General features: G+C 36.1%; 3 protein-coding genes across 15 annotated transcripts in view; 2 read left to right on the top strand and 1 right to left on the bottom strand.

Annotated features, from left to right (window-relative positions):
* The window catches only part of hhat (hedgehog acyltransferase), a 106,867-nt gene extending 86,048 nt beyond the window's left edge, over positions 1-20,819 (top strand). For 2 of the 4 annotated variants that reach the window (XR_012392765.1, XM_073927339.1), the window contains one exon: positions 15,696-16,116. Coding sequence is in view for 1 of the 4 variants with exons in the window: in XM_073927339.1 (XP_073783440.1) it covers positions 15,696-15,715 (20 nt within the window). In the remaining 3 variants the exon portion in view is untranslated. Of the gene's footprint in view, positions 1-15,695; positions 16,117-17,029; positions 17,073-19,419; positions 19,778-20,288 lie in introns of those variants that run through there. The other 2 variants (XR_012392767.1, XR_012392766.1) reach the window with 2 other exon arrangements.
* The window catches only part of kcnh1a (potassium voltage-gated channel, subfamily H (eag-related), member 1a), a 93,957-nt gene that overhangs the window by 12,195 nt on the left and 55,604 nt on the right, over positions 1-26,158 (bottom strand). For all 9 annotated transcript variants that reach the window (XM_073927345.1, XM_073927346.1, XM_009293096.5 and 6 more), the window contains 3 exon segments: positions 24,418-24,617; positions 19,416-19,668; positions 12,269-12,465 (listed from right to left, as the gene is read on the bottom strand). In XM_073927345.1, the coding sequence (XP_073783446.1) occupies positions 12,269-12,465; positions 19,416-19,668; positions 24,418-24,617 (650 nt within the window).
* Positions 19,420-26,158, top strand: part of plb1 (phospholipase B1) — a 90,670-nt gene continuing 83,931 nt past the window's right edge. For both annotated transcript variants that reach the window (XM_073928570.1, XM_073928569.1), the window contains exons 1-2: positions 19,420-19,620; positions 20,502-20,581. The gene's annotated coding sequence lies outside the window, so the exon portion shown is untranslated. The remainder of the gene's footprint in view (positions 19,621-20,501; positions 20,582-26,158) is intronic.

The raw sequence follows: 26,158 nt of genomic DNA, 5'->3' as shown, positions 1-26,158 counted from the left end.
TTATCACTTGATTGTTCAAGTTTCCTCACAGAAGTGCTCTTTTTGTTAATGAAATTGTTGAATGCTAATATAAGGTGAATTGAACAAAAAATAAGGAACATCCTGGATCTGTTTCTTCGCTCTTATTTATTCTTTTTTTTATGTATTATAGAAGTATCATATCGGGTTTTGGTATCGGCAGATACTCAAAATCAAATGAATCAGACTCGGGACACCCCTACTTTCAAGTACGTTCAAGAAGTGTGGGAACCCTGCAAACAAAGAAGGGCAGTGTAGCCCAGTGTTGATTCTTAACCCACTGACTTTCTAGACAAATTTTTGTTTAGGCATAACGAGGTGTTTATAAATAATGACAGAATAATCATTTTTGGGTGAAGTTTACTTAAGGTGATTTTATTTTAATCGTGTCATTTGTATGGTCCTGAATGAGGTATAGTGGCTATTTGTATACTGAATTTCCTCATGCCATTAGTTTTATGTTTATAAAGGTCTATTTTCACAATCGAAGAGCCTTAAGGATTCTCTAACCTTTTTAATGCATTTGTATTTCCCTGAAATATTCCTTTAAAGTCAGTGTAAAGAGAATTCTCAGAAATGTTTTAAATGATCATTAAATTTTAGAAATGTATTGCTTAAACACACGACATAGGCTCTGAATGTCAGGGTTCAATGCTAAGGATTTTTTCTACTGGCCCGATCTGGCCAGTAATTGAGATTTTACTTGCTCTGCCAAAATTTTTAATGGGTTCTACCAAAAAAAAAAATTAATAAATAAGTTTATAGCTATTTCTTAGCCACATATTTTAAATAATGTGTCAAAATTAACATCTGTGAATCTATAATTTAAATACTTTAAAAATGTTCATAAACATAGAATGAGCAAAATTCAAAGTTTTATTCAAACTAAATAAGCAGTATCAAAAACGTGCAGGTATTTCATTGCAGTTTTAAATTATTTAACAAAAGGTGGCTGAAAAGCACAATTAACGACCAACTGACATTGTGCAAAACACAATTTTTTTTGTTTCAAGACGTTAGAAACAGACGTTTTCTTTAATCCTCATAATTGGATGTTGCCACTATATTGCCTCTCTTTACAGTACTGGTTGTTACCGGGTTACAGAAAAATAACATGATCACAACATCCGATCAGATGGGAGGAACCAAAAAGCAATCTGGTGTTTACGACATCACAGAGAAGGTAGCATTTAAAGGTTTAAAAGCACAAACTGTTTCTCAATTCTAAGACTGTATATGCATGCAATTGACAAATAGTCACATTAATTAAAAATCAAACCTTAGTGACAAGGCAGCACTGACCCAATCAGGCCAGTAACAATCCTGTCTACTGCCCTCAGCATCTCTCACACTGGCCCTGGGCCATCAGGCAGTTCTAATTGTTGAGCCCTGTATGTAGTACTAAATTGTGGAGTTAAACCTTTAGACCAGGGGTGCCCAAACTCGGTCCAGGAGGGCCAGTGTCCTGCATAGGTTTGTTCCAACCCCAATTAGCCACACTTGAACCAGCCAATCCAGCTGTTTCTAGGTATACTAGAAACATCCTAAAAGGTGTGTTGAAGGAAGATGGAGCTAAACTATGCAGGACACCGGCCCTCCAGGACCAAGTTTAAGCTTTCACCAGTTCTGTGTTGAAAGTGAACACTTTAATACCCTCAGCACTATACATACTGCGCATTAGCATCAGTGGTTCTCCCGCTCAATCTTGAGTTACTGTCACAGTACTTTACAACAATAGTCTACAGTCAGATCTTGCGATGTCTGACATGGATGGGTGTATAAACCATACAGACTGTGATAAAGCCAATTAAGCTAATGTTACTAGAGGTAGCATCCATTCAGTTTATTGCAGGATTTGTCAATATCTGTCTGCTTTCCTTTGAGTGGGCGTGGTTTCAGCACTGCAGTGGACACGCCCCAACAATTTTCAAAATATTAAATATTGAATTTTTGTTCACTTAATAAAATGACTTTTGCTGCTTTGCCAAAAGATTTATTTAAAATGAGATGAAACAACACAATTCTTAAGTTTTTTTTTGTGTGTGGGACAACTTCATTATTTTATTTTTAATCTACTTATATTTCAAAAACAATAATTTTACTTAAAGGTTGATAAGTTGGATAAGTTGGAGGTTTATTCTGCTGTGGCGACCCCTGCATAAAGGGACCATGCCGGAGTAAAATAAATGAATAAAACTGTGTTGGAACAACATGAAGAAATTGTGTGTAACTCTGCATTTTTGTGTTACTTTTTATTATTATTATTTTGTTACTTTTTATTATTTGTCTGGGTGGTTAATAACACATTTTTTCAAAACTCACAACACTGTAGTAAAAAGTGATTAGTTACTTAAAGCGAGTGAACCAATGGCCTTAAAAGCAACAAGTTAACTTTACAAAAATAATGTAAGTGAACCCGTTGTAACTTGAAACTCTTATGTTGACCTATTTTTTATAATAATGCAAATTGTACTTACTTTATTTAAAGTTAACTAATGACCTTTCTTCCAATACAATTTTATTATATTTGTTTTTTTCCTCAGCTTTTCTGTAGCTAGCAAAATGACATACAGGAAAAAAAATCTGCTCTTCCAGACTCCAGTGTGTCTTCTAAATTCAATACAGGCTACAATTGTAGATTTTATAGACTTAATGAAGCACCAAATATGCTATTATGTTAATAATTAAAGTAATTATTTGAGAACAGACGTGCTAAATAATCTAATATTGTAAAAAGGGATTAGTTGACTTCAAAAAAGTAAGTAAAGTTTGCAGCATAATTATAAAAATAGAAAGTCAACTTAACAATTCCAAGTTACAATGGGTTTTCTTACATTATTTTTGCAAAAGTCAACTTGTTGCTTTTAAGGCAGTTTGTTTACTCGCTTCAAGTAGCTAACCACTTTTTACAGTGTAATAACTGCAGGCTTAGAATCCAGGCTACACAAACAATTATTGTGTGTTTTTAGGGACAGCTTAATTGTTTTATTGTTCAATCCACTTTAATTTGTAAAAATGTAGACTTAATCGATTTGTGTTGTGACCACAAGACAAGCATTTTTACAGTGTAACAAATATTTGATTCATCATTTAAGCATTACATTTACATGAATAGACATTAGTAAGCCGTTTATAACTACAGATGCTGGACTGTTGACTATATGTTTAATAAATGATTCATAGTGTGCGGCTATTATACAGTGTTACCTATATTTTAATATTGCTTTACACAGACTTTAAATCAAATTCAGCTGAAGCTGTCAGCACTCAGGCTGACAGATAGCAAGGCCTGTCATTGTTTCTGTTGTTTTGTAAACCTTCGCCCTTGAAAGACATACGAGGCATAGAGAGGACAGACAAGCAAAGAGGGATTACATAACAAAAGCTCAAGCGTTTCACAAAGGTGCGCGTGTCTGCGTGTACGAGGAGGCTGGGGTTATTTGCGCTCACAGAGATTCCTAATGGTGTTTTGTTAGACTCCTTCTGTTTCCACGCGTCCCTCGCACTCCCGCACACGCACAACCCACCTGCGTATTCAGCTTTTGCTTTTCTCCCCCTAAATATATCATCATCAAACAGGGAAACTCATTCTGCAGCTCTAAAAGAGTGTGTGATGCTGGAGGTGTTAGACTGGGGATTGAACGCTATAAAAGAAGGGAAGGAGGGGACAGAGATAGACAGCGGGTGAGAGGGAGCGCTCTCATCTCCAATCTTTCATAATTCAAACTAAAAGCCGACTGTGTGCACATCCAAGCAGAAAAACAAATTCCCAGCACACTGTAATTCTCTGAAATAAAAGCATACGCACGCTTTCTCTGCCTCTGCTGCACACTGTCTTTGTGTACTTTTGCTGTCACGTTTTGCACACTGTCTGTACTAAAAGTTTAGGGAACACTTCAGTTGACCAATTCCCACTATTAACTACTGGCTATTTACCTGTCTTTTAATAACATATTGGCTGTTTATTAGTACTTATAAAGTATGATCTTATTCTACATCCCTAATTCTACCCAATACTTAAACCCATCTACTACTTAATAAGAAGAAAATTAGTAGTTTATTGAGCTTAGTTAATGGTTTGTTAACAGCGAGAAATGTACCTTAAAATAAAGTGTGACTAAAGCTTTTGATTAGTGATTTATATTTGAATAAATAATAATACTTTTGTTCAGCAAGAGTGGATTCAGATAATCAAAACTGATTGTGTGTCGTAAAACATTGTGTGTTGTATTCATGTAATGCATCAAATCTTGGGGAAAAATATTTATTTTTACAAGATGATTTAAAGGGCACCTATTTGACCTCTTTTTGTGTCTCCAGAATGAGTCTGTAGAGTTTCAGCTCAAAACACCCATCAGATTAGTTATTAGACCTTTTAGAATATTAGATTATCTGCTTTGAACACAATGTAGCTGTTTTTGTGGCCCGTGCCTTTAATCTTTAATGCTAGTTCTCCCCGCCCACCGTTCCCACATGCCTGTCAAAGTGTGCCTCAATCTACACCTCGGCTGCGTCGGATAAAGAGCACAATAAAAGACATGAAGGAAGCAGATCTCACGTAACGTTTGTGAGAAATACTATACAGTAAGAAACTTCCCAATGATTATTTGATGTATTTGTTGTGGAGTTAATTCAAGCCTTTCTGCAAGGATGAATAACACACAATGTAGTTACAAAGTTTACGTACACACACACATTGATACATGTTAATATCTACTGCTGTATGGATATCCGTTATGTTAATGTACAAAATAAACCTGAGTTAACGTCCACAAACTGGTATTGAAGCATCTTCTTTTATAATTGTACTGACACGTGGCTGTGGTGATAAAGACAGTAAAATCGCAGTAATTCATTACATTCATTCATTACATTCATTTTAAAAATGTGTTAAACTTGTAAAACTCATTCTTGATTAAATTTGATGATGATTGATGATCACAGAGAGCTGAACAGATCTTTTAATCCCAGTTGCTTTGTGCTTAATGTGTCTTTTGGATATGATTATACGCGTTACTACAGAGACATATTAATACATGGCTGTCAATCAATCCGGTTGGTGGGGAAACTGCTATGTCACATTGCTGTGGGCCTCAAAATAGAAGTGATTTGGATCCTATTTTAACATCAGGAGATAAAAAAGAGACTTATTGTGTTTATATCACCCCAATATGACTGTGGACACACTATACCTGCACACAGTTCTGTCCAAACAGCTTACCAAAGATGATTTTCATCATAGGTGCCTTTTTAAAGGTTCAAGAATCCCTCAAGTACTTTTTGAGATTCCACGAAGTTTGCATGGTTTTTCTTGTGATGCTGTCAGGGCCGATACAGCAAAGCTGATGGTTTGCAGCAAACATTTTTGTCGGGAGAGCTGCACTAAAATTCAAGAATGGTGGACTTTGTCTTTTATCAGTTGAGTTTTTTACCATTCAGACACATCTCCTATTTGTGTTGTTGTGTTCACACATGTTTAAAATTATCCAGATTACTGGAAGGGTTAATGGTGGATATAGATATGGCAAGAGACCTGCTGCACTTCTATCCACTGTGTTTGCATTTAGGCCTGGAAATTCAGGAGGAGAGAAGTCCTCCTTATTGTTAGTGTTTATATAAACATGACTTCTATCTTTATAATGATATAACAAATTGTGGTTATGTGCAGATATTATATGAAATTGCAAATGGCTTATCATATATGTTGCAGGATTAAATAAAGAATTAATATAATAAATTATATTTTAACTTTGTAAACTATAAAATCATGGGTCTTCTCACGTTTCAAGGATCATATGACATTGAAGACTGCAATAATGACTCTGAAAACCAGCATTGAATCACACAAATAAATTGCATATTAAAGTATAATTAACCAGTAAATGATCATTTCTAATTGTAATATTTTTTTCTAAATATTACTGTATTTATACACCAGCGAATGCCACCTTGATGTGAATAAGAGACTTTGAAAACTGCAAGTCATTGCAGTCACGCTAAAATGAATAACACACTTGCGTTCTTGTCTCCCATCCCATAATTAATCGCTGCATAATTGTGCCAAAGTGTGAGTCAGAAGAATAAACCGGAATGTTCCGTACACGTTCAAAACGGGTGACTTGAGGCGCAGCGTTGAATAGATTAAAACTATTATTAACCACACATGGATATTGATTTTAATTAGCATGTTTGCGTACCTACTTACTTGAGCTTGTGTTTGAGAAAATCTCTCCTCTGTGTTTTTCAATTGAATTTAAAAGGGCTAAATTATTACCAGTACAGCTAATTATTTCATCTGGAAAACAGAATCAAAAGACTGATGCTTGTTTATGAGACGGTTAGTCAATAAGCTGCAGATTTTTGTGCTTTAGGGAATTCGCCACACTGCTTTTACTGTGTGTGCCTCATGCTGACGGACTGGTTTTGTGTCACTGGTCTCAGATCAGATTTACCACACTCATCACGATCTCACAGAATCTGATCCCTCAGCGGCGGCTGATTCACTCACACCTGCCAAACACACACACACACACACACACACACACACACACACACACACACACACACACACACACACACACACATTTTGCAGGGTCATGAAGGGACATATTGAGTAAATGACCCACACTGACACGCATATGACCTTTTAGCACTCGTGACTTTTGACAGTCATTCAATTACAGCAGCAAACACACACATTCCTCATGTTAATGTCTTTTGAAGGGTGCGAATGCTTTTTGTACAGTTGCGAGTGCATGAATGTGTGTGTTTTACCCATTACAGCTGCATAAACTGTGACCTTAATCAAAGCTAAAATAACTCTTGACACTGCAGCATCGAGATGAAGAGGATTTTTCAGTGTTGCCTTGGTAACCGCAAACATGCATAATCAGAAACAAATTGGATGAAGCATTTAAACACTTATTTATGCAGTTGTGACAAAGGACAGATGCACGGTATGCACTGTCTCTAGCATTTGTTGATATTCTACATAGAAAGATGCCAAAACTGTGGCACTCTGTGCTTCGTTGTGTTCAAACTCAGTACATCATCTCATTATTAATAGTATTCAAGTAATGCTAGTTTACAGTCAGATGGAAAGTGTCTTTCTCCATTTACTTAAAGATGAGACCTGCAGGCATCTATGATTTTACTTAAATAAAATGTTTAAATGTTAAAGCAATGTTTTAGATTTATGCTGGTTGAGGTCAGCATCCACAGTGGACTCCTTTCTCAACAACTTGTACACTGTAAAACCCAATAAGTTAAGGCAACTCAAACCGTTTGAGGAAACCAATTGCTACAAAACGTTTGAGTTAAAAAAACTAATCTCTATGAGTACTGTGAACTTACTCCATTTAAGTCAAAGTAAAATGTATTTAATTAACTCATTACCTTCAACACTGAGTTCAAAACTCTTTTCAAATGAGTAGAATTAACTTTCAGTCAATTTTGAGTTAACTACACTCATTTCATTTGATAAAGTTGACTCTTTTACAGTTTACATCACTCATTTTTATATATTTTTATTTTGAGAAAACTTACTTCAGTACAAATATCTTTCAGTGCAATTTGTAAATACGTTTTTTGTTCGGCATTCTATGTCATAAATCACAGCACAAAAATAAACAATGATCAAACTTTGATCGGTATTTTACTTTTTAAATTTATATTATTATATTTTATGTAATTATGTAAAGTATTAATCATAAGGTAAGTGTTATAAGTCATAAATGGATGATATAAAATGTACCTTTTAAATATTGTAAGTTATGACAGGCCAAAATTCAACAATTGGCAGTTAACCAGCAATTTTACTTTTTGATATCTACAGTGCTCAGCATATATAAGTACACCCCACACAAATCTTTCTTTTAAATTACTATTTTTAATAAGAAGTTATACAATATTATATTTGTGCATATATATATATATATATATATATATATTAGATTAGTCAGTACTAATGCCAAATCTGGAGCTTATCTAACTAAATACCTTACGATAACGGTCCAAAACTAGCATAGCCAAATTGATATGTTAAAGAAAAACATGTAGGTTACAATTTAATTGTGCATTATTTTGCTTGAATTTAATTGTATTACCTTTTAATTTCTAAATATGTTTGGTGACGAAATTATTATTTTAATAAATTAATTTGTTCAATAAATCTGTTTCAATGCATTAACATGCATTCCCTTTGTTCACTGAGAAATGGATAACAATATTCAACATTTTCAAAATGAGGTGTACTCGATGTTGAGCACTGTATAATAATAACTGTACTGTGCAAGTACTGATCAGCATATTTACTGTTAATACTTATAATACTACTATTTAATATATAAAAACTAACATTTTACTATGAAAAAAAAACATTTTTAAATGTGACTGAAATAGACTGAAATTAAATATTATCTAGAAATTAATTATTTATTTAAAAAGCTAGAAAAACAAGAGGACTAGAAAAGAGCTTTTAGTAAACTATGAATTTTGCTTGTACTTTAAATCTAGTAAAGACTTTTGTTTCAAGAATAGTATTAGCTGTTCTTTAATTAAAGTGTATACTTAAATATTAACCACCACAGAAAAAAATATAAATTATTTGTAATGTTTTTAAAAATTTAAACAGAATTGTAGAATTGTAGAAATGCTATTGATAAAGCTTCATTTGAGTTTTAATACTGCACATACATAGACTGTTCCTTTAGAGCTTTGGAAAAAGTGACTCTTCTGAGCGTTTGGGACTTGGAATGAGGACTCATGCATACATTACAAGTCAGAAAACAGTCCCATAATCACAAATAGACTTCAATATGTGCTGTGTGAATGCTCCTGCTGTTTTATCTAAGCAAATAAGCCTATTTGACCATTGCAAAAAGCCTTTAGTTAATGTATGAAACTTGTCCAGAAATACAACATATGTAGTCCTCCTATGACATATTTTTTCTTATGTATAACAACCTTTTTTTCTATCTGGGTCACAATCAAACGGTAAACATCATGACTAATTCATGGACACATGAGCTAATTAAAGTCTTTCGCTTGGCAATGACGCCAGAGAGGCGATGATATATGTATTCAATATATTGTTTAATAAAACGGACCATTAAAACACCAACAGTTCCATGGTGTTGAGGTAAAAAAAGAATGGAACCTACAAACAAGTGTAGGTTTGAAAAACTCAGGAGAGGCTCTTACCTGTGCTATTATAGTTTAAAGGATGCTTAACTGTATATATATATGCAGCAGATGAATTATGTAAAGGTATTTGCCCCTCCGGCTGCAATATAAGAGTGTTTGCTGAGATAGATAATGGTTATATTTAACTCTCATATGGATAAATATATCTATATGGTGTTCCAATAAAGAAGCAGACTCTGGCTGAACTATTATTAGCCTCCGCCTCAGACCCAGTTCCACTGAGAAACAGGACTCAAGCAGGGCCCAAATCCAACATTTATTAGACACACGGAGGACTGTTTTATCACACTCGCTGCTGTCTTTATTATGAACTCTGAGGGAATTTATGGGTATGATAACTGCTACACTTCCAGATCTGGTTTATGGAGTGTTACATTTATTTTTAATGTGATTTGATGTGATAAAAAGCGATCGTGTTTAATGCTTTTTTTGGCCAAACAGTAAAGAAAAGGTGGATATGTGGCCTGGTTTCTAGATTGCAAGCTTTCAAATTTCCTGAATGTATTGTTTCCTGTCACTATCCGTATATGTTTACAACTAGAATTTAGAAACAGCCTGCACGTCTTTTAATCCCTTGATTTACATTTCACTCAATTGCGGCCAATTAAACATGCCAGGTTAGTCTTGTTTGTGTTTCTCTGTTTTTTCTGCATGGTAAAGCAGCTCTATTGATTTCTTTCTCTCTACCTTAAGTAAGATAAATGGTGCACATTCTTCAGTTCAATTATATTGTATGAATTAACAGCTCTCACAGAGAGATATACATTACCTGACAAAAGTCTTGTCGCCTATCCAACTTTTATGAACAACAAATAATAACTTGGCTTCTAGTTGATCATTTGATATCAGAAGTGGCTTACATGAAAGACAAAGGCCTCTAGATTATTTTACCAAAACAAAATATGCGCTATATAAGCGCTATCCTGAAGAATTTACCCTCTCCTGTGGTTTTTAATGTAATGGGCAGCACAAATGTCTTGATACCTTAGGGTGTTGATGTTGCCACCCACTCTGCAGATCTCTTACATGCCCCCATACTGAATGTGACCCCAAACTATAATTTTTCCTTCACCAAACTTGACTGATTTCTATGAGAATCTTGGGCCCATGCGGGTTCCAATAGGTCTTCTGCAGTATTTGTGATGATTGGGATTCAGTTCAACAGATGATTCATCTGAAGAATCTACCTTCTGCCACTTTTCCAAATGAGCAACTAGAAGTCAAGTTATTATTTGTTGCTCTTACAACTGGGATTGAAGAAAAGACGTTTGTCAGGTAGTCTATTGGTTATCACACTATCTTTGCATTGAAACAATGATTATCACACTATTTTTGCACGTTCTTTGCATGCTCAAGTTCATTATTTCAAATGTTATGTGCAGTAAACACGCATACATCGTGAGTAGCATGGTTGTTTCCTACTTGCTTTTTCCAAGCATGAACATTTGGATTATATGGAATATATTTACTAATAAAGATATACTAATTACTTGGCAGTGGAAACGCAAGGCTGATCAGGTTACCTGTACTGAAATCGCCCAGTGAAAATGAGTCAAGTCAAGTTGAGCTTTATTGTCATCCCACCACATGTGGACATACAGTTGAACGAAATGTTGTGTCTCACCACAGTCCTACATACATAAACAATCATAAACATGAACACAACACTGGATATGGGGTGACACAGTGGCTCAGTGATTAGCACTGTCGCCTCACAACAAAATGTTCGCTGGTTAAAGTCTCGGCTGGGCCAGTTGGCATTTCTGTGTGGAGTTTGCATGTTCTCCCAGTGTTCGTGTGGGTTTCCTCCTGGTGCTCCGGTTTCCCCCACAGTCCAAAAACATGGCCTATAAGTAAATTGAATAAACTAACTTGGCCGTTATGTATGTGTGTCCATGTATGAGTATATGAGTGTTTCCCATTGATGGGTTGCTGCTGAAAGGGCATCTGCTGTGTAAAATATTTGCTGAAAAAGTTGGTGGTTTGTTCGCTGTGGCGACCTCTGATGAATAAAGGGACTAAGCCGAAGGAAAGTGAATGAATGAACACTGTATGTAAGAGCTATTTTAAACCTATATATAATAAACATATCCAGGCATTAATCTTACCATACTAACTACTGTCTCTACATATATTATGAATTAGATCTGCCTCTCCATATAGACCAGAGGTGTCAAAACTCAGTCCTGGAGGGCCGGTGTTCTGCATATTCTAGTTCTAACCCCAGTTAAACACACCTGAACCAGCTAATCAAGCTCTCTCTAGGTATACTAGAAACTTCCAGGGAGGTGTGTTGAAGGAAGTTGGAGCTAAACTATGCAGGACACTGGCCCTTCAGAACTGAGTTTGGACACCCCTGATATAGACCATCGATGCCAGATCAACTAAACCCTAAAGTATAATGTAAGATTTCTGTAACCGTGCACAAAATATATTCTCAGTTCACAACTTATCTGTCCATAGTCCAGTTGTAACCTATATTACTTTCCTCCTTTGGTGGAACATTAATGATGATATTTTGTAAGATTTTTAGAATGAAACTATTCCTCTGTGAATCAGTTGCCATTGATTTCCACTGGATGATCAGAAAATTCAATATCAGTGAGAACCAAAACAATATTCGAGAATTTCTTCTTTTGTGTCTCCTTAGAAAATAATGCCAATCAAGTAATGCCATCTTCTCCTATGTCCGAGGGTCAAGCAGCTAATCACTCACATTCTGTAGTACAGTAGTACTCATTTGGAATTGTTAATTAAAGTAATGAAATAACAATGATTAAAAAAAGAAATACTGATATGCTCCGATATAAAAACAGAAAGGGTTTGTCACTATATGTAGTTTGTGAGTGTATTTATAACCTGCTTTAGAGATCTGTATTCATATTATCCCATGAGTTTAATCTTCTTCCAGCTGTGCTCATACTGTGTGGAGCAGGTTTGAATGCTGTAACCTATTCATGTGGGGCCTGAACAGTTCTGCTTACACATGCGGTCTGAGGCAAATCAGCAGAAAGTGAATGAGAATAGTAGACAGCTTTTCACTCACCCGTTTGCGCAGGTTGTACGTAAGCAGGAGGTTTCTGGAGAAGTGGTTGGAGAAGGCCGTGTAGAACTCCAGGACTTTCTGAAGCGCGTCCCGCTTGATGACGTGCAGGTCACAGTATGTTAGCGCTCTCACGTTAGCACACGCCTGAGCTAGTGTTACTTCTTTCCAGAACACATCGCCAAACACATCACCTTTACCTGTGGAGATACACAGAAGCATGATTACACACACTGACAGGCATGATAGGTACATTAATTAAGGATCTTGACAGGCAAAAAAAACATTTAAACAAACAATCTGCCCAAAGATAAAGATTTAGTCTCCTCCTTTCAGCCTCTTTTCTTTCTCTTTTTCTTTACTCCTTTACTTTTGTAAATAAGCTATGAAGTTATATCCAAACACACGTCCTATTCTTATGCCCCATATAGTGACGCATACATCTCCAAAACCTGACAGGTGGACAAACCTAAACTTGTTTTTATTAAAACAAATATAAATATGCATATAATAAATGTATACTGCTAAAAATAACATTATACAAATGCAAATTGTCATGAATGATCTGAAAAAAAAAGGCATGGAGGTAGTGGTTTTAATATTGATGTAGAAAATAATAATTTTAATCATTTAATTGTTTTCATATCTAAAGAGATTTGTGTATTGCTGTACATTCTGTGTGTATTAAGCAATGTGTGAGCGTTTAAACTCACATAGCCACATAACTAACGTACTATGCGCTTGACTTTAGACCTGTTTTTAGATAGTCAATGGCGCAGTCTATTTCAGTTCTTCAAAATAGCAACGACCCAACAATGCGTCTTAACACACCTCCTTTTTAGACCAGCACACCCATGAGTCCACAAAGTGCTGCAAATGGATTTGCTACTTGAACAGTGTGGTGCAAAAAGTGATAATTAGTGTTGTGCTGGTCTGAAAATAGCAACAAATCACGCCAAACACATCCTGCGCCTTATTGCGCCGGGTGTATGATAGTGCCCTTAGAGTTAAACAGTTTATTTAAGCAATTTTGAACCCTTCAGCCGATTTCTTGTTCTGACAGGATTACTTTTAGCTTAGCTTAGCATAATGAATTGAATCGGGTTGCTATTTAAAGCTATAGAGTATTCTGTATCTTGTAATAGAATTTTCCTAATATAAAAAAAAGACAAACTAAAAATTTTCTAGGCCAATGTTGCTTGGACCTATACTCTCATTCTGGCGTAATAGTCAAGAGACTTTACTCTTGTTCAGTACTCTGCTTGGACCAGTTGGAGTGATATTACACAGTGCATGAGAATGGGCTGTATTCAAAGGCTTTTCAAAAGAAAATAAAAAAATGCAGAGCATTTCTTTAGTAATCTAAAAACTTTTTCAAATAGACACTGTCTTTAAAAATAAAACACATATTTGAAATCTAGACAACTATGATGATGTCTAGAAAAAATGATTATGTAGTCCAGGCGTAATGCTGTGGATAATCTGAATCAATGGTAACTGAAAAATTCAATATTGCTATTCCTTATGTTATACAGCGCTTCACTTTTTCCACATTTTTTTATGTTATGGTATTAGCCTGGTGTTGAGTGGTGCCTGGTATTCTCCAAACATAACGCCTGGCATTCACTTCATAGAGTTAAATTTTAGTTTCATCAGACCAGAGCATTTTGTTTCTAATGGTTTGAGATTCCTACAGATGCCTTTTGGCAAATTCCAGGTGGAGAGTGGCTTCCGTCTGGCCACTCTACCATACAGGCCTGATTGGTGGATTGCTGCACAGATTGTTGTCCTTCTGTAAGGTTCTCCTCTCTCCACAGAAGAACACTGGAGCTCAGACAGAGTGATTATCGGGTTATTGATCACCTCCCTAACTAAGGCCCTATTCCCCTGATCACTCAGCTTAGATGGCCGGCCAGCTCTAGGAAGAGTTGTTGGTGGTTGAAAACATCTTCCACTTACGGTTGATAGAGGTCACTGCTCATGGGAACTTTCAGTGCAGCAGAAATTTTTCTGTAACGTTCCCCAACCCTGTGCCTTGAGACAATCCTGTCTCAGAGGTCTACAGACAATTCCTTTGCCTTTAGGCTTGGTTTGTGCTTTGACATGCACTGTCAACCCTGGAACCCTATTTAGACAGGTGTATGCCTTTTCAAATCATGTCCAATTAACTGAATTTACCACAGGTGAACTCTAATTAAGCTGCTGAAACATCTGAAGAATGATCAGTAGAAACAGAATGTACCTGAGATCAATTGAAAGCTTCATGGCAAAGGCTGTGAATACTTATGTACATGTGACTTTTTAGTTTTTTTAGTTTTTTTAAAAACAATTTTGCAACAATTTTAATTTTAAGTTATAAATTTATTGTATTGTGTGTATGTATTTTGAGTAATTTAATCGATTTTGGAATAAGGCTGTAACATAAAAAAGTGGAAAAAGTGAAGTGCAATGAATACTTTCCAGATGCACTGTATTATTTAACAATTATAACATGTCTTTTTAAAACGATGACAAGGGAGTGTTAGGGAACACTAGACATTTTCTAAAACTAAAATTAGAAAAGTATATCATTACTCCCAATTTCAAAGTTTTAAGTTATTTATAGAATAATCTGCTAAGTAATTGTTAATTTAAGTAATTAATTTCTTTCTAACTTACTTAAAATAAACTGTAAATGATGTTTTGTCTGTCCTCCTCCTATCTTATCTCAGATTACAGTAGACGTATCATGTGCACTGATTTCTTCAGTGTGAAATGTTACTAGTGTAAAACTCCACCAGTAACACGTCAGATCAGAAACAATTGAAAGCATTGGTAAACTCTTATTCACAAACATATTGTAGCAAGACCGCATTCTTCTACACAAATGTGGGATTTTATAATTGGTCAATAGTAATACACTTAGGATATAGCACTGCCCATCATGAGGAGAAATGATGATGAAACATTTTCTCAATCCTTCACTGAACTGAACAAATGCTCAAAAGTCTTGTCTATCCATCTCTTAATGCTCATTTCTAAGATAAGCTGGGGTTACAGAGCCAAAATGTCCACTCAGATAAATTATTTACGCTTCTGTGTCTTAGTAAATGTTCTAGAATACAGATTCCTTCCTACAGGCAGAGAGGAGGAGAGATTTATCTCTCTAGAGATCTAGTGTCACGTTTGGCTATAAGACATGAACAATCAGTTGTGGTTGCCAATTTTGATGCATTTTAATAAAAGTTTTAACAACTAATATTAAAAAGAAATGTTTCTTTAGCAGAAAATAAGCATACTAGAATGATTTTTGACAGATCATAAGACAATGAAAATTCAGCTGTGCCATCACAGGAAAAGTTACGTTTAAAAAATACATAAATAAATGCAATGATTTTAATTTTTGCTTCATAATATTCATTTTTCATATTTTTCATTTTTTATTTACCAGGAGTCGCCACAGAGGAATGAACCACCAATTACTCTGGCATATGTTTTATGCAGTGGATGCTCTTCCAGCCGCAAACCAGCACTGAGAATCACCCATACACTCTCTCATTTACAAACACACACTCCTACACTATGGCCAGTTTTGTTTTAATTCACCTATACCGCATGTCTTTGGACAGTTGGGACAACTGGAGCACCCGCAGAACTCCACACATGTTTAATGATAAATAAATGGCAGCAATAAGGGTGATGTTACCGCGCTCTTGACTGTGCTTTTAAGTGAAAGTGAAGAAAGAATCAGTAATGTGTGCAGTGGTGTCATTACAGATCTGCAGGTTACAGCAACCTATTGAGTATTCAGAGACTCGCACATTGACCTCTGACACAAAAGTGGTCGAATCAATAAACCTTTTTTCTGGCTTCATGGTGTGTGTGTGTGTGTGCGTGCGTGCGTGTGTGTGCATTTAAGAAGCAAAAGAGAAAATTTTGGCCTTCCAGGCTGATCCTAAATCAGTTTAACAGCTGTGGCAGAGAGCCAAATTTAGCAAAGCATCGTTAGTTTGTCAACAGAGAAAAATATAGCAATTAGATGCTCAGCTCTATGGCTTCATGAGGCGAAATAGCCTAATTCCATGCTGTGGGACTAACAGACAGATGTTGGAAATGACAGATGCTGCATCTACAAGTCACTTGTCTCACCTCAGATCAATGTTTGCCTTTTTATTCTTTTATTCCACTCTAAACTATGAAAATTATGAAGTGATAGCAACTTTTTGCAGTTTTGTTCAGCATGACCAAAACATACTCTTAAAGACCACATACACTGTTGAAAATTAAGCTTCCAAAGATGATTAAACATTCTTTTAAGAACCATGTTTTGTCGGTTAAGTGTTACAATAAGGTTCCATTAGTTAATAGCCCTTTTCACACATACAGACCTTCCCGAAAAATTACTGGCAATTTTCCGGAAATGGATCATGTGTGAACATGCCCTTTTTGAAAATACCGGCAATTTTCCGGAAAGAAAAGTTGTAACACCAGTAATTTGCCGGAATGCTGCTCTGTCTGAAAACAGAAGGAAAATTGCTGAAATGAGTGCGTTCACGTTTAGAACTCGCTGACGTGAGATGTCTATTCCAGCCAATCACAACATTCAGACACATTCACATCCACGCTATTTATGAAAATAAAAGCCTTTGAATACTTTTCCAGACACATTTAGCTGCTAGATGTTAATAAGATAATGTTTCTACAGTATATCCCTTCTTAATGTCAATTGTGGAAAAAAACTATTGACAAAATGCTTATGATTATCCGCTGTTTGTTTACCTTCAGGCTCTACTTCAGTTGCTTGACGCATATGCACGTGAAGCAGCCGGTGAGTGCCAGCACACACACATATTATGTAACATTACCATCAACAAAAGCCCAACCCCTTTTATATTTACAAATACAAGTGCAGTGGTTTTGAGCTCATTTCTGGTTAATGATGTCAGAATTTACCGATATTTTAGAATGGATGTGTGAATGGTCTTTCCAAAAAAGTTCAGAAACATTCTTGCCTGTGTGAACAGCACCTTTTTTAATTTACCGGTGAAGTTGGTTCGGTAATTTTCCAGATATTTACCTATATCGCTGTGTGAAAAGGGCTAAAGTTAGTTAATAAATTCACTAACATGAACAATCAGTGAACAGTTAATTTATTACAGTGTTTATTCATCTTTGTTAAAATTAGTTAATAAACAAAGACAGTCATTCTGTCATACAGTTACATTCTGACATCATTACCAGAAATGACCTCTAAACAGCTGCGCTTGTGTTTGTACACATAGAAGGATCGTGCTTTTGTTAATGGTTTCACTTTTATTTAAAGCTTTAAAATTCATGCAGATGTTTTGTGCCAGAGACATCCAACAGCAGAAGCATTAACCACAGCTAAATGTTTACATTTACAAATGTAACCCATTCTGTAGATGGATAAGTAGTGTGAACATCTTCGATGTAAACATGGAGGAACACTTTCGCATGTCGAGAAGATGTACATAATATTTCTATGTGCCGTGTGCCTTTTTTTTTATATTTGTCATTAATATTTATTCTGCCACGCAAATATTGAAATCACCAATGTTTAGAATTGACAATTGACAAACACTGACAAACACTGAATTGACAAACACTGACAATAAGAACATTTATTTGGTATGGACATGTTTTGTAGCAGTGAAAAAGTGACAAAACAGAGGCTGCCAATCTGCAAACGTGAATAGTTTAAAGGGTCACCAGTTAAACCGTAACACCGGAGAACTCCTTCATGTGCAAGTGTGTCATGCAGCTGAAGCAGAGCTTGAGAGTAAATTAACAGCGGTTTATCATAAGCATTATATCAATATTTTTGAAACAGTTGGCATTAAGAAGGAACACAGAAACGTTATCTGACTAACATGTAGCCTCTAACTGTGTCTGGAAGAATAATTGAAGACTTATATTTTCATAAACAGCACAGATGTGAATGTGTCTAAACGTTCTGATTGGAGTAGACATCTCATGTCAGCGCGTTCTAAACTTAAACACGCTTTTTCTGGCAATTTTCCTTTTGCGTTCAGACAGAGCACATTGCCAGTAATTTTACAACTTCTCTTTCCAGAACAGATTTACTATTATTTTTATAAAGGGCCTGTTCACACATGCAGACCTTTACAGACAATTGCCCATAATTTTCCAGAAAGGTCTGTATGTGTAAAAGGGGCTATTGATAATTTATTAACTCACAGAGCAAACTCTAAACCAATTTTAACAAGCACAACATTGGATTTTAATAAATTATGATTAATAAATGCTGTAAAAGTAGTGTTCATTGTTATCATAGAAGCTTTTTGTAAAGTGTGACCATTTTTTTCTTAGAATTACTAAGTATGAATTGCATTTTGTTAATCTAAATATCTTTTAGTATAAAGTGCAATTCAAAGATTCCGTGAGTAAGTGGAGCCACTATGAAGAACAATTACTTTTAAAGAACCTTCAAAATTATGAATTACTGTAGAAATTACACTATACAAAATTAATTAACTTGTTTTTTATTACTTTTTAGTGGAATAGACTTTCACGGTTCATTCATTGTGTGAAAAGAAGAAGTGTTTTTGAACTGAAGTCTACAGTAAGCAATCTGGAATGCTTCCAAGTGAATTATTGGCAGAAAAGTATGAACTGATACTTAGAGAGAATCCTTAAACACGCTTTAGTTAAATAACCTTTCAGATATCTCTTTATTGTTACTTTTTATCATCAGCTTAGGCCATATTTTGCATTTTAAAACATGCATTATGCTCACAGTCTTCCTTTTATTTTATTAATGTTCTCTGAATGTCTTGCGCACAGAGAAAGGGAAAGACTTAGACATCTTGATCAAAGAGGGTTCAGAATATTAGAAGAAACAAAAGAGATGTACAGGACACTATAGAGGAGTGGGTTTGACACTCAGGATATATGATCACATAGAAGCTCTGTGGAGGGAAATAATCCTCCCGTAGGGGACTAAACCCAAGACAGAGGGATGTCGGTGTCATTAAGTAGAGGAGAAGATCAAGCAGGCTTATGGCGTTAAAAAAATAGAAATGATCAAAACGGAGTAGTCAAAGGTCATGATGCGTAAACTAAGACTTAAATCTTGAAAATACAGAGAAGAAAACTGTGGCCTTGCTAATCTAGTCTGATTTGCTCTTACCCAGAATGGCGACCACCTCGTCATCTTGAATGACCTCTAGTGACCCTGACACAACAAAACAGAGGCTGTCCACACTTTCACCCGCATGGTAGATAAGATCCCCCGGTGCGCAGTGGATGGTCTGAAACTCCATGGCCAGAGCCCGCAAACACCCGTCACTGGCCAATCGAAAAGCAGGATGTTCCTTGAAGACCTTCCTGTTCAGGTGCACACAGATATCAGCTCGCATGTCTTTAGGACAGATCTGCAGAACCTGTAAAAAGAGAGATGTTACAGATTTGTGGTTATCCTGATACACCCTTTCTATATAAAACACCTAGGCTCATTTTGAAGACGTACCACCATATAAATTGCTGGATAGAGCAAAATACATCCCAGGAGCTACGTTTTTTTTGCAGTTTTTGTTTTCTCTAATCTGCCAGAGGCTGCTACGTATACATTTTCGGATCTCTAATTTCTCTCGTGAGTGCCATTCGCACCTGCTGTTCTCACGTAAATCCACCATAGGCCACTGTTGACTAACTGACTGACCAACCGACCAATCCCCCCACACTCCCCCTTCCATAAACCCAACCAATAGTATTTTAAAAAGCACCATTTGATCTGCCCACCCCCTTCTCTAAACCCAACCGCAGTGTTTTGAAAAGCAATTCATATGGAGGTAAGCGGTCAGTTGGTAAGCTAGAAAAGGAACAGCATCATACCGCCCTGTAGCGTTCATTTTAAAGACAAAATGCAGCCATACGTTGCTCTGGCAATGTTCAAATCCAGAAAAAATTGTCATTTTAAATAGTGACACAGACCATATCATGTGTTGCCATGCAAATGAAGTCTTAAATCTTGGATTTCCAGTTTTGGTTTTATAGAAAACAGGGGAAAAAAAACAAAGATGCACGTCTAGAAGAACTGGACTAATAAAAGCTCCACTGCTTTTGGCCCGCATAGCATCTAGTATAGTATATACTTTTTATGTCTAGTATAGTGTCATAGTTTCATTTCACTTTAACATCTTTCAGCCTTTGTTTCATACCACCATGATAATACGTTTTAAATACTTCAGCTTATCTGTGAACATGATTTCTGCAGGTGAACTGTAGGATGTAATGAAAACGGCAACTCCCGTGATTCTACACTGAGGTACTGTGTCATCAAACTATGACTTTGATGTGAGTGTATGCCCTATAATGGCAAAAATTACATACTGTGTCTGTAATCCTTTATCTGCTGAGGAACCATATATGGTAACTATGTTTACTTTGTTAACAAAATAATTCATATAGTTATAATTACAAAATTTGAGTGTCCTATAGAGGGTTAAAGGTCGTCTCTTTATTAAGTTGTTCTAGAATATTCAAAATAAAATGAATGAAAATACAAGACTGCACAAAAGTCTTAGGCCACCACAAGCAAACTTTTAATGACCGTCCATTTTTCTGTTCTGGTCCCTTCATTAAAAGAAAGTAGGAAAAATATGTAAACAACGTTTTAAAAACAGAACTGTCAGAACCAAATGGCTTATTCTAGCAAAAGTCAGTATTTAGAGTAAATACCTTTGGCACCAAGATCATCTGAGATATGAGACTGTCCTAAAGATTACCCGGCTTCTTTCAGCACTTCCCCAAGTTTGTCTTTTAATTTAGATATCTTTAAAACACGTCTAATATTTGCTAATACTCATTCATTCATGTGTATTTGATAACTACTAGAGTCTAGTTTTGGGCTATTCTTACAGAAGACATCTATTTGATTTTTCATTGACAGTCCAAACTTTTGCTTATTTTAACCAAGCTGTCTATTTTTAGACGTCTATTAGAAGTCTGTAGGGTATATGCAGAACCTTGCAGAAGATTTTTTGATTTCAGTAACCTGGGTCAAGTGCTTCCAGTGAACTGTATGCAGTTACTAAATCGGCACGTTTAAGGTCTGTTTTCTTAAAAAAATCAACAATCTCCACTGTTTGATAGACATCCAATATAAAGTGGGTCTCAGAATGTGCATGAAACACTGCATCAAACTACGTTTTTCAGCACCATGTCTTTAAAATATGACAATTTCTTTTACCCCAGTGTTTTCAATAGAGTTTCAGCGCTCACCTGCTGATCCTGACAGTGTGTGTGTGTGTGTGTGTGTGTGTGTGTGTGTGTGTGTGTGTGTGTGTGTGTGTGTAAACGACTTTATATATTGTTTTATGCTTGAAAACTAAATGAATGCAAACGTCTATTCAAGTTGTTGTATTTTAATTACATTACAACATCAGTGATGTAAAAGGAACCGGATAAAATTTTAAATAGTCACATTAACCGTTCACCGGAAGTTTGTCTGTATGGGAAGAAACAGTAGCTGTGCAGATACCCTATTAGACTTCTTTTAAATACAAAAAAAATGTTTGCTGGGGTAACCCCATAACACCTGCCTTTGCAATATTAACTTTTGGACTCAAAACAATGAAAAACATCAAATCTAATGGTGCTCTAAGACGTTTACACGGTACTTAATTTAGTCTAGACCTGCTGCAGGATTTATGTATTCATGCAATTGCAGCACATCCTATGTGGTTACAATCTATGTCTATTGGCTGCATTGCTATTTTTCCTCTCAAACCTTCATCTTCCTCATATCAAAATCTGGGTATCTGTTGGCAAATATCAAGTTGTACTTGTTTCTCCAAAACTCTTCAACAGCTTCACCTACAGTATCTAGACCTGCTATAAAATGTGTGCATGTCTGTTCATAGCAGATCTACACCTTAAGTTTTTGTTGTGAGGACAAATTGTCATTCACATGAGATCACAGCAATAGCAAAATAACAATGATCCGATCAATTCCCTATGGACAAAAATCAAGGCCCAATCCCAATTCTACCCCTTAGCCCTTCCCTACCCCTTATTTTGCACGTTTACGTGAAGGGGTAGGGGTGTTCTAATTCTCTTTAGCTTGAAGGTGTAGAGCTAAGGGGATAAGCTAGTTAGCCCTTGAAACAGAGATTTTTAGTTTTTATTTTTAAAGTCTAGTGGCTGAGAATGAGCTTTTTACAGTGTCTGCTCTAATGTAAATATTGTTTTTGCGTGTTTACATAGATGAATATGGCCCCTGTGTAAATACACAGTACAGCTGCAATCTTATTGCCAAATTACATCGTTATGTTAACGTTATATATGCCTCAGTGATTTCCTGAGGATAAATACCCCAAAAATATTGCAACTGGAATAACTACATCAGTTACTGTCATCGATTTCATATAAAGTAAGAGATCGCAAGGACATATCCAATAATATATGATGATACAATACATACAATAATATATACAGTGGCACGCTCAAATGGTACAATAATATATACAGTGGCATACTAATTAAATCAAGCTGTACAGTATTTACAGAACACTTTTCAAGTATCACAGTGTACATTGCAGGATTTAAAATTGGGTTTAAATTCAAGACTTAATAAATGATTTTTAGCAGTGGACGCACTACGGTAACAGACCAGACAATTACATGTTTGAATGGTGTACTAACAGAAAAAGTTAGCTCCTACAAATACCTAGCATTTGGATTGACGAGAGATTCACCTTTGAAATAAACATTGACAAGTTATTGAAAAAGCTTAGGCCAAAATTAGGTTTCTTAGACAGCCGAAAAAAGTTCTCACAAGGCCCGTAAGAAATTAGTAGAGAGTACATTTTTGTCTATAACTTATTATGGTGATCATCTTTATATGCATGCAGCCACTACTCTACTCTGAAAACTAGATATTGTTTATCATGCAGTAATACGCTTTGTCACAGGTGCAGACTCTCGGATGCATCACTGTATTTTGTATGATTCCTTAGACTGGTTATCTTTATATCAAGGGAGAAAATTATATTTGTACTTATTTACTTTAAAGGCTCTCTTAGATAAACTACCATCCTATTTATTTTAATTTGCTAACATTTCTCATAAATAACCAACACACTAGATTTAATTCCTGTATAGTTTAACAGCCCCAAGGGTATTGTCAGAACTTGGCAAACGTGCTTTTTCCTTTTATGCTCCTAGGGCTTGGAATGACCTGCAAAATCAGCTTAATCTAGACACACTTCCGACTCTTAGCACTTTTAAACATCTTCTGTACAACCAGGTCTCACTGGAAGCAGTCACATCACTGTCTCAATGTAATCTCCTGGCTAAATAAAGGAAATAATAATAAATAATCTGATGATGTGCAGGTGTTGTAGTGATGTGCCCATTTCTTAGGTGTAAATTTTGAAGCCCTTCCCCTTCACACTCTGTTTCAAGGGCCAAGAGGAAGGGGTACAACAGTTGAAGAGGAAGGGGTTGAACAGTTCATTGTAGTGAATCTGTTGCTTGATTACCAAAAAGTGCTCAAGCCAGGGGGCATCATTAAATACATTTTTAAGAGCTTATCAAGAAAAAAGAATGAATTAATTGTAATAAGTCAGCTCATGAAACTGACAGCGCTAATCATATTTCTTTCCCTCTATTAAAAAAATAAATGCTTGTTTACTGTTATGCCAATGAAGCATGCTAGAAGGCTGACACAGACAGACAGAGGTAAAAGACAAACATGCCGGTATATATGTGTGCATCTGAGCGTGTTAGCGTGTGACATATCCCCGAGCTGCCATTCCCAGCAGCCCCTCACTTTTCCAGAGCATCTCCCTTTCTGCATGTGGTTGTCACCGAGACATGGAGACATGGCTCTGGGGAGAACAGTGTGAGTCTGTGTGTGATGAGACGGCTAAATCACCAAACAGAGGAGACAGCTGGAGCATTCTGACAATGTCCGCCCAACGGGGACTTCAAATCCAGAGAGTCATGCTGTTCCCCCCCTGTGGTTAGAGTCTAAACGACAGGACGAGTCTAAACACACTGCGTGAGGATGCTTCTCGCTAAAGAATCACACCAATGTTTAAAAATACTTAGCCAGAAACACTCACACACACACACACACATAAAAACATAGGACAGCTGCATGTTGGGTAATTGGAGTTGGGCTTCACCTTTTCCGTATCGATGCCATGGGACATTGACCAGGTGGAGGCAATGTAATCCATAACCCTCTCGCTCAAGCCTTTGGGCACCTGGTAGAGTTTGAGGAAATCCCGCACGCTGTTCAGCATCTCATGATAGCGGTTGGTGTTGGCGTACATTTGCTGGAAGATTGTCGTCACGTTACCAAAGATGGTGGCATATAGGAGAGCTGTAGGAGAAAGTAACAGGAGTTCACTTTTTGGGACTAAGTGATAATACAAGCATGTAATTGAAAAAGAACTGATAAACAGATGTCCCTCGTTATTCGCAAGTTTTACGTTCTAAAAACAACCCGCAATAGGCGAAATCCACGAAGAATTCTGCTTTATTTCTTACTACTATTATAGATGTTTTAAGAACACTCCTCACTACACACTTTATACACTTTTCTCAGACAGACGTTAACATTTTTAATGTTAATCTCAAAGTTCAAAATTATTTGATCCTACAATCCTACAGCCATGCAATTTCTACCTTTCTTAAGCATGTCCAAAAGTTCAACTTTTTGTGCTATGGTTATTATCCTCTGCTTTTTGGGTGCTACCGCAGGTGCCTTTGACGGTGCAGAGCGTTTTATCGACATTGTGGGGAACGATCACACAGCTAGGAATTGAAGATTTATGTAAATTTGGCAAGCTGAATGCATTCTGTACTGTACAGTAGACACAACATGGAGGAGATTGATTGACAATGGTCTACAGCCAGTCAGGACACAGAACACAATGCGCTGTAGGAAAAAGCATGTCAAACTGAATGAAAAAAGTCAGCGAAACTGTAAGACCATGAAAAGTGAACTGCATTACAGCGAGGAACCACTGTAATGTTAATGGAAATAGAAAGTTCTAAGTAGAAAGTAAATAGAAAGTCACCTTTTTTTCAATCAAATAGATAAAAATATTCTCATTATTGTAAATGATATGGACAATGAATAGCATTCCTGAAAGAAATTTAATGTTACATAGCATTCATTTAAAAAATTTCCTTCTGCTTAGTCCCTTTATTCATCAGGGGTCGCCACAGTGGAATAAACCGCCAACTTGTCCAGCAAATGTTTTACACAGTAAATGCCCTTCCAGCTGCAATCCGGTACTGCGAAACACTCATATACTCTCGCATTCTCACACATACAATATGGCCATTTAAGTTTATTCACCTATAGCTCATGTCTTTAGACTGTGGAGGCAACCGGAGCACCCGGAGGAAACTTACACAAACACAAGGAGAACATGAAACTCCACAAAGAAATGCCAACTGACTAAGCCGGAATTCAAACCAGTGATCTTAGTGCTGCGAGATGTTTCGTGTTGTGTTACATGGCATATAATTTACAATTAAACAATTTTTGTCATTTTAAATGTAGTTTTTAAAAATATATCTCTGTTTTTATGTTTTCATCAACCATAAGACCTACAGATTTTTGTTTTCTTAGTAGGGCACACATTGTTCATACATTAAGCTATTGACTTCCTCCCACATTTAAAATGCTGATACAGCAATATCTAAAAACATCATCTATTCTTTGAAATCTGCTTTAAAAGCAACAAAAAACAAACAGTTTTCTAAATGTCTTCATTCCATATTAAACATAACAAAGCATGCAAAGCTTATCGTGATTACTGGATGGCAGTAAATTTTGTTTATGCATCAACACAGCAAAGATTACGATTGTGCGACAAGTGTTCATATCAGTATTGATTAAAATCTTGAAAT

This window comes from Danio rerio, chromosome 17, assembly GCF_049306965.1.
Source record: "Danio rerio strain Tuebingen ecotype United States chromosome 17, GRCz12tu, whole genome shotgun sequence".
Classification (NCBI taxonomy): Eukaryota; Metazoa; Chordata; class Actinopteri; order Cypriniformes; family Danionidae; genus Danio; species Danio rerio.
Note: the sequence above shows the minus strand (reverse complement) of the source record. Positions and strands in the feature narration are given on the sequence as shown.